General features: G+C 35.8%; 1 protein-coding gene across 2 annotated transcripts in view; it reads left to right on the top strand.

Annotated features, from left to right (window-relative positions):
* Positions 1-5,541, top strand: part of LOC107739508 (inhibitor of growth protein 4) — an 8,495-nt gene extending 2,954 nt beyond the window's left edge. The window contains exons 3-9 of one of the 2 annotated variants that reach the window (XR_001640010.1): positions 637-803; positions 1,358-1,472; positions 1,596-1,710; positions 3,646-3,790; positions 4,057-4,118; positions 4,294-4,526; positions 4,648-5,541. Coding sequence is in view for 1 of the 2 variants with exons in the window: in XM_016551647.1 (XP_016407133.1) it covers positions 637-803; positions 1,358-1,472; positions 1,596-1,710; positions 3,646-3,790; positions 4,057-4,118; positions 4,294-4,333 (644 nt within the window). In the remaining variant the exon portion in view is untranslated. Of the gene's footprint in view, positions 1-636; positions 804-1,357; positions 1,473-1,595; positions 1,711-3,645; positions 3,791-4,056; positions 4,119-4,293 lie in introns of both variants that reach the window. The other variant, XM_016551647.1, reaches the window with a different exon arrangement.
* The last annotated feature ends 4,325 nt before the right edge of the window (positions 5,542-9,866 follow it).

The following is a 9,866-nucleotide window of genomic DNA, read 5'->3' as shown; positions in this document are numbered from 1 at the left end:
CAATGTAATTAGCAATTCATTTAATTTTATTTTTGAACAGATTTGTTACGTGACAGCATTATTTAAAGTTTCTTAAGGGTCAAGATCATGTTATCTGCATCTCCTGCGCTCCATCAAGCCACTCCCATTATATATGTCACCACTCAAATTAATGCATGACTCTACATTATCTGTATAGCATGTGTGTAAGACTCGAATACAATTATGAAGTAATAAATTTCTCAAGAATAAATCTTTCAGAGAGTAAAACTGGCTGTGTCTATAGTATTAAAGACTACACAACATTATTATATTATCTTTAAATACATTTTTAAATGATTATTATTTTAAATTATTGTCCCAGGATTAGTAGGGTACTCTTGTAATAAAGTAGCGTTGGTAACAGACAGATTTTAAGTATCAATTCTGCTTAAAAAGATGCCATCTAATCCTGTTTACATGAAATAAGCCTGCTCCCGAGCAGGTTTAAGCTTACGGACCTGTTGCTATGACAGCAACTCCGGGATGAGCTTCGAAGAACCAAACTATCCAAGATCATGCCAAATCGTCAACAATCAAATCCAGCTAACTGAGTTAGCGACGTACGAAGAACGGGCCCCTGGAGAGGTTGGTTGTTTACATTATTTCTTTCTCTAGATCTTAAAGGGCAGATTGATTCCCTGGCTCGTGAATACACAGCCAACGCTCGGACGTTGTCCTCTGAACAGAAGCTCTCACTGTTAAGACAGATCCAGCAGTCTTATGGAAAGTGTAAAGAGTTTGGAGATGACAAGGTCCAGCTTGCGATGCAAACCTATGAGATGGTTAGTGTGAATTTGCATTTGCTTCTTACAAATTAGCTTTTATAACTACTGCAAATTCTGTTGGTATATTACATTTAAATGTAAAGGTACCCTACTGTTTAAAAGTGTGGAGTCAGAAAGAATTTTTAAAAGAAATTAATACTTTCATTCATCAAATAGTATTAAAATATTAAGTAGCACAACTGTTATGAACATTGATAATAATAAGAAAAGTTTCTTGAGCAGCATATTAGAATGATTTCTGAAAGATCATGTGATACTGAAGACTGGATTACTGCTGCTGAAAATTCAGCTTTGTTAGCACAGGAAAAAAAATAATTTTAAAATATATTGCTATTGAAAACACTAATTTTGAATTGTAGTAATATTTCATAATATTAATGATTTTGCTCTTAATGATGCAGTCTTGGTGAGCAAATGAGATTTCAATCAAAAACATATTCGCGGTTCAAGCCTATGAATAGTAGTATATCTTAAATATATTGTAAAATATGTATTTGTAATGTACATTTAGTTGCTTTATAACTAAATACAATGGATCACACTTCATTTAGGTGGACAAGCATATCCGAAGGTTGGATACAGACCTGGCTCGCTTTGAGGCCGACCTCAAGGAGAAACAGATAGAAAGCACCGATTATGACTCTACCTCCAGCAAGGGCAACAAGAGTGAGTGTTGTGCTTTTGATAGCTTCCTATGACTATTAGTGCTGTTTTGGCACATGCACATCTCTTATGTGGATCTCTATACATACAACACAGTCTCTGATGGTCGTTTATTGTTGTTTGAAGGTGACCATCGAGGACCCAAGAAGAAGGAGGTGACTCGCACTAAGTCAAAGGTGAAGAGCTCTGACGATGACTGCAGCTCAAAGAGCGGACAGAAGAAGGTCAAACTCACACAAAGGTGAGAATCACACATATTTTCTATTATAATTCTCTTTTTGTTTGTAAAGTGTCATTTTTGTGCTGCTCGTGGCACCAGAATTGCAGTAAAAGCTGGTTTGTCTTTGTAATTCAACTTTTCAGCTTTGTATTCTTCATACATATACTATATACATACTGTTCAAATGGTTCGATTTTTAAAGAAATCCTTTTTTCAGATAAGAATGCATTAAGTTGATCAAAAGTGACAGTAAAGGCGTTACAAAATATTTCTATTTCAAATAAATGTTGTTCTTTTGAACTTTCTATTTATTAAAAAAAAAACATAGCGTGGTTTTCAGAAAATATTAAGCAGAACTCTTTTCAACATTGATAATAATAAGAAATGTTTCTTGAGCTGCAAATCAGCATATTAGAACTATTTCTGAAGGATCGTGTGACACTGAAGACTGGAGTAATGATGCTGAAAATTCAGCTTTCCTATCACAGGAATAAATTACATTTTTAAAATATATTAAAATAGTTGTTTTAAATTGTAATGATATTTCAAAATAGTACTGTTTTATTGTGTTTTTGATCAAATAAATGCAGCCTTGGTGATCATAAGAGACTTGTTTCAAAAATATTTTTTTTTAATCTTATACGATAGTGCATGTGGCGTTGCTGTGGAACATGCAGTGTGTCTGGACAAAAGGGGGATTTTTGGTTTTGCATGTGATGTCTTTAAGCTTCACGAACATTTTTGTGAGCAGTTAGAAGGAAAAAGGAACAGGATGGAGGTTGCAGACTGCCATCTGTTGTCCCCAATTTAGTTCTCAACTTTTTATGGTCAGTAGAGACTCTCCTGTTAGTTCTGAATGAGTTACTCTAATCCTCATTCCAGCTTCTCCAAAAACAAGTCAAAGCACACACACACACACATGCTCACACACACAAGTTTGTTTGACATTCTCTATTGTGGAGAGAGACAATATTCTAACAACCATATCTCATACCATTCCATGAATGTTTGAAGGATTTATGGCTTTTTCTCAAAAGCAAACAGTTTTAACATTTCCTCATTTCTCATGTTAAACAAAGTGTTGTGTGTCTTAAAGGAGTGCCCTGGCCGACAGGCCGATTGTTAGCCATGCTGCGACAGCAAGAACCCACAGTCAGCACCCTGCATCTGGTGGCTAATGATATGACAGATATCATGGAGAACTTGGACACACGAGAACTCGACATTGGAGATGGGGAAGAAGAGTTTGACGGCCAGGACCCCAATAGGGCAGGTAAAAGAAACAAATAACAGCATAAAATCACTAAATAATCCAAATAAAACTTTAAAAAAAATAACATTAAATGCTACCATTTGGGGTCAGTTTGGAGCAGCAAATCAGCATATTAGAACTATTTCTGAAGGATCGTGTGACACTGAAGACTGGAGTAATGATGCTGAAAATTCAGCTTTCCTATCACAGAAATAAATTACATTTTTAAAATATATTAAAATAGAAAATAGTTGTTTTAAATTGTAATGATATTTCAAAATAGTACTGTTTTATTGTGTTTTTGATCAAATAAATGCAGCCTTGGTGATCATAAGAGACTTGTTTCAAAAATATTTTTTTTTAATCTTATACGATAGTGCATGTGCCACAGGCAGCTTAAGTTTTGTTTTATTTTTCATCTTTTAGTAGAGATTTCTTTAGGCTGTAAATGCAATGCGTTTGTGATGTTGAGTAGATTTCAAAGTAGAGGGGAACTGGAGCCTCCAAGCATGTACATAAATATTTAAGAAGTTGTTTTGAAATAAATTTTTAATCTTTAGAAAAACCAAATGGTTAGCTGTTTGCCCTACAGTCCGGGCTACATCATTTCTTTTCGCCTTTCTAACCGTTTCTGTCAATAAAAGAGGCAAAATGCCCCAAAATAAAATAAATACATTCCAAAATCTAATCAAATTTTCTTCCAGCTCTGAGTTTTCAACCCCGACTGTGAACTTTGGGAACGTGCACCCCTCGGATGTGTTGGACATGCCAGTGGACCCCAATGAGCCCACCTATTGCCTCTGCCACCAGGTTTCATACGGGGAGATGATTGGCTGTGACAATACAGACGTGAGTCTCCTTTCTCATTTCATGCAGTGTGACCAGAAGTCAACAAGTTCACAGCCTCTCATACATTATTGCTTACATATAGATAGATATTAATTTTATTATTTGATTATATTTATTTACCCATTACAAGTTAAAATGGAGGTTAAGTATCTAGTCATATGCTGAAAACTCCATTCCCAGACTGCAGCAGTATATTACAGCAGATTCCTGTATATTTATCTTCAGAGCTGTGCTTGTGGTAAGTGTGTGTGTTTCTCTTTCTTTAGTGTTCTATCGAGTGGTTCCACTTTGCCTGTGTGGGTCTGACCACCAAGCCCAGGGGGAAATGGTTAGTAGTCATGTGATTTTTGCCCTTGAAACTGATGCAAGTCAATGCTTAGACATCAGTGCCGAAATAGAAAATTTAGTCTGAAGTAACTCACTAAATATAGCAAAAAATAATATCGGTTTTAGTGAATATACATCTATATTTCAACATTTGCCTTGTTTTCATTCTACATCAGGTACTGCCCAAGATGTTCACAGGAGCGGAAGAAAAAATGAACATGCAAAACAAGAGAATTCACAGAGAGGGAGGTCGAGGCAGACACAAGGGTTGAAAGTGTTTTAAGGCCCTCCATAGACACTAATATAGATCCACGCTCCGCTTAATCTGGTGCTTGTCGTCCTCTTTTCCATCTTCACATCCCTCTCTCAGCCAGACAGTAAGAAGGGATGATGTGTGAAGATGAAGGAGGTGTAGTTTTTAATTTATGTGCTCAGTAATGAAGATGACTTTTGTTATGGAGTATTTTTGATTAGTTTTTTTTATATTCTTATATTTTCAATTTGTTTATTTGGATTGTCTTTTTTTACAGCTCATTTTAAACATGCCGTATGGGAGCATATCAGGGGATCTCACGGTTCTTTCTTTCACTTGTGAATCCAGGTGGTCTCAGACTGGATAATTGCTGTCAGTATCCTTCTCAGATGGGATCATTTCCTGCTAGTCTCAGTTTTTGCCTTTTAACAGACAAAAAAGTGGAACAGGTCCCAGATCAGACTTGAAACTGATCCCTTATCTAACTTATTTTCTCATTTCAATGTTCATAAAAGGGCAACAGTTATCATCTTACCTCACCAAATCTGAGATGTTTATTTGACAAACCAGCAATTACAAGAAAATAGCTGCTCAATGGGATTATTTAACTAGATTTTTACACCTACTCAGCCTTTGCACTCACTCATTCACAAATCCTGCACTTGAAGACCACCACTTCACTTCAGGTCCATTCCACAACTTTAAATTTCAATGCTGACATTTTTTGGTGCTTATGGTTACACACTACTTGGATCTATTAAATCGGTCGTATAATCCAGACCGTTGAACAGCATTAACTCCGCATGTAACGTTATTCATTTGAATTGCTCTGACACCTGGTCATTAAATGCATTTGGTGTTTTCTTTTGTAACCTATGAATTAACTCTAGTATTGCTGTGAGCTCAGCAACAGGGTTCTTTGCGACTGGATTTTGGTGCTTATGAATATATATTAAAGTAATGATGTGTATGGTTTGGTGCTACACAGTGCTTGTTGCCGGTTCTAAATTATTCTATTGTCTAGTGTACGATGAAGGGATTGTGTCATGTGTTTTTTGCCTTTGTCATGTTGCTTTGTGATTTGACTGTTCCAGATAGTAGAGTACTTTACTAATGTCAGATATTGGGTCTGGTGTCTTCCATGCTGAATGAACAATGCCTGATTCTGAAAGCGTCATTTTGTCTGTTGGTCATTATTTCATTCATTCTGGCATTTTTGAATGCTGTTGTCAGAAAAGTGTCATGCACATAGTGTGAAATATTTCAAGTCATCTTAGAATTAGAAATAATAATACAGCATTATTAATAATAATATAATAATTTAATATATGGAAGTCAAATTTGATAAGCTGAAAAAGTGAGGAAAACCGTATAACTATTTATAAATAATATTATATGTACTTTATATATATATTTATGTGAAAAGCTGAATTTTCAGCATAATTACTCCAGTCTTCAGAGTCACATGATCCTTCAGAAATCACTCTAATATACTGATTTACTGATTTTTATTATTATATTTGTGGAAAACGTGATACATTTCTTAAGTTCTTAAAGAATGACATGATTCTTTGATGAATAGAAAGTAAAAAAAATAGAACTCTTTTGCAACATTATAAATATCTTTCATTTTGATTTAATGCATCCTTGCTGAATAAAAGTATCTCTTGACTTGCAAAAAAAAAAAAAAAACCGGTATCATGGCATGGCCACTGAATTATTTAAAAAGGCATTGCACTGTAAAGTCCACGACAGTGTCATACTGCATTGCAGTTCTCATTCAAACCGCTGGAAGCACCCTATCACTTGTAAGAGATCCACTTTGTGCAATGCTGCAGTGATGCTGCCCTATACACCTTATGGTTCTGATGCTTCTTCAGTGCCTCCGTGGACTTAATTGTAAATCTTTTAAATAGCACATACTGTTGAAAATTATATATTATATATAAATATGTTCCTACATTTGGAAACAGACTGCATGACAGCATGAACCGCTAGAATGCACCTTCACTGGCATACACATAGGAGGTGTGGCTGCCTGACAGCATCATTAGTTCTTACTGCCGTCTAGTGACACTGAAGGGAATTGCGTTATAATTATTAACTGCAAAAGTTTGGGTGTACTGACAACCTTTTGAACTGCATCACTTTAACTAGAATTAAATGATTTCTGTCTCTTCACAGGGAAAGTTATGTACTTTCATATAGTTTTTAAAAACGTTTGCTTGCTGCGTGCATTAGACACGTTGATCTTCAGTGAGGAAGTGTGCTGGACTGTGCGTTTCTCATTGAGCTTTGCAGATAAGCAAGATGCCAGGCAGAACATCATTCTAGCCTCATGGGGACTGCCGAGGCTTTGGGCAAAGTTATCTCAGACCTCAGTGAGTATATGGGCACTTATAACAATGCTGTGTAAATGGAATCAGTACAATTTAATGGACAAACTTTCTTCAGAGGAATGTTTATGACTGCACTTCACTCCTTTATATAGACAGACAGATAGATCCACTAGTGATGGCAAAGCTGAATTTTCAGTGTCACATGATCCTTCAGAAATCAGTCTAATATGCTGATTTGTTGCTCCAGAAACATTTATTATGAATGTTGAAAACAGCTGTGCTGCTTAATATTTTTGTCTGGTGTAAGTAAGCATTTTTTTCTTATAAAAGAAAGAAAAACAGTAAAGACATTTACAATGCTACAAAAGAGTTCAATGTCAAATAAAAGCTGTTTATTGAACTTTCTGTTCATCAAAGAATCCTGAAAAAAATATATCATGATTCACACAAAAATATTAAGCAGCAAAAACTGTTTTCAGCACTAATAATAATAATAAGAACCATTATTAATAATTGAACACTAATTATCAGTGATAATAATTGAGCAGCGAATCAGCATATTTGAATGATTTCTGAAGGATCATGTGACACTGAAGACTGGAGTAATAATGCTGAAAATTCAGCTTTACCATCACAGGAATAAATTACATTTTAAATATATTAAAATAGTAAACAGTTATTTTAAATTGTAATAATATTTCACAATATTGTTGTAAATAGATGTATCACATCCACTGAATCATGCTGTAGTGACTGAAATTAATTTATGTTTCATGTATGGATATAGTTGAAAACGTACTCTGGTCAACCAACAGACATTATTGTCTTGTGATCGCATTCGGCAAGTGCTATTCACTTTCCATTATAATGATTATACATGTTTAACTTCTAATTGTTTGCTTAAATATAATCTGACACTTGGTTATCTTGGTATTTCACATCTCAGTGCCTTAAGTGTCTTGTCACGGAGCTGCCAGTGGACTTGCAAGAGCCTGTAATCATCCCTTCATCTCCCCTCTTATAATCTCAGCTCACTTTCCACAGCATGTCATTATGTGTAGCACTAGCTGTGATGAGTCACTGTGGACAGTCACTCTATCTATTTTCTATCACAGAGCACACTGAAGACAATAACTTCATTCTTTTGTTTTGTCCTAAGAGCAAAAATATGGCTTTCGGTAACTTTATTGTGTTAATACTGCTGTTATTTACCGACCGAGCTCTCTTTACACTAAGATGAGTGTGAGGAGGTTAAGAAGGTAAGGAAACCAGCTGTCGCTCCATGAAGTCAGTAGCAGATTGGCCATCTGGAGCACTGAGAGAATTCCCAGTGGGCCGATCCACCTGTAAACTGTGCCCCCAATAAATAGAAAAAAATATGTATTACATGTGTTTCATATTTAAAGCTCACCAAGGCCGTTTGACTTGGTTGGCTAAATTAGTAATGTGATTTCTTTTTTTGTGAATGATATTCTTTCAATGGTTAATTTTCACAGAGACTGTACAAACGAAAGAGTCCAAAATAAAATAAAGCGGACTTTTTTTTTTTACCAGTCTATTCTGATTTTATGTTTTTAAAAATAAAGCTCTGTTTACTCATTATTGTGATGTCATGTTGAAGATATTAATGAGGGTGAGTTGCAGTGTCACACAATGAAGTCCTCTGTTTGCATTTGTCTGAGTCCTGCTTGTTCTTCCATTCAGCTGTAAAGCACTTTGTAAACAGTGTTTTGAAAGGTACTGTATAAATATAGGCTAGCTTTACTGTCTAGAGATAATTAACGTGATGTGAGACATATGCTTTGGTAGCCTATATTGTAAAAATAGAACTTTCTCACTGCAATAGAAACACATGGCTTATACACAAGTCTTGCTTTATATTATAATAAAGATTTAGATAGATTAAACTGAGAGTTTGTAGCTTTACCCTTGCCTTGTCATAAACAGAGTTTCGGTTTTAAACTATGAAAATCCATTCCAAGTAATTTCTCTCAAGCATTAATGGACTTATACAAAGGAGACAAAAAGGGTAACTGTGTTTTAAAACAATTAAACTACTAAATTTCTAAATGTTCTGCGTTTCGAAAGCGTCTACAGATGAAGAAACCCGTATATTTTATTATCTAAATGTCATATTCATACATGTAAAAATTAAATAAAACGAAATTAAACGTTGCTTTGACTAACTGTAAAAACGTACGATTCCTTTAGTATTCTTATTTAGATGTACAAAAAATAAAATAATAGTATTACTGCTCAGATTTCGCGATTTGCATCACGCTGCTGTTGCCAATTACAGTCAGTGACGTAAAGGTACACCTTCACTACCGTAAATCCCAGAAACACAAACGCACAATAAACATGCAGAACTTAAATTTTGCACAATAAAATATAACGTAACGCAATACCTGGCGTTAAATGTCTTATTTCACAGCATCAATTAAACAAGACACGTTGAAGTCTGCTCAAATAAGCAAGCTGTGGCGATGTGCGAGATTGAGGCGCTTCTACTAACCAATCACGGTATGAAGGAGCCGCAGTTGCTCCTCTCATGTTTATCTCTGCTCTGGAGCTTGGCTGATCCCCTACGAAGACGCGTTCAATCTTCTCTAAGAAAATAAACCACGTCTGGTAAGGTAATGTTATAGCAAATGGCATGCAAATACGCGTAACATTATAGTCTGTCACAGTCATAATCAAAGGCTTGAGTTTGAGCGGATTCATTCATTTGGTCCCACTGAATCGGACAAGTGTTCCTTCAGTTTATTCACTTCAGAGGATCGGCTTCAAAGACACGCAGTTAAATCAGTGTTCATGCCGGACTTTGAGCATTTCAGATTTTCCTACTCCAGAATGAATCCTGTGTTGGGGGAGAACGTGTATCCGTTCCAGCAGAATCAGGTGACGGGCTTCGCGGACTCCGCGTCGTCGGGCCACTGGACCGATCCAGCGGGCCTTTTTTTAAGCGAACACACGAGTGGCATCGGGCACCGCCCCTCTCCTCAGCGGTATGTGCTCCGGTTGTATTGTAAACAAAGGTGTTGTTAATATCGCGTATCAGTTTGAGCCCGAATGAGAAGCAGAGTTTTTTGTTTTTTGTTTGTTGTTGTCTCATACATTTAGATACGCTGTTATTTGTAAATGCTACTGCTTATGT

The sequence above is a fragment of the Sinocyclocheilus rhinocerous genome, unplaced genomic scaffold, assembly GCF_001515625.1.
Source record: "Sinocyclocheilus rhinocerous isolate Xijiao unplaced genomic scaffold, SAMN03320098_v1.1 scaffold314, whole genome shotgun sequence".
NCBI lineage: Eukaryota > Metazoa > Chordata > Actinopteri > Cypriniformes > Cyprinidae > Sinocyclocheilus > Sinocyclocheilus rhinocerous.
The sequence above is the reverse complement of the archived record's forward strand: the minus strand, read 5'-3'. Positions and strand labels throughout refer to the sequence as shown.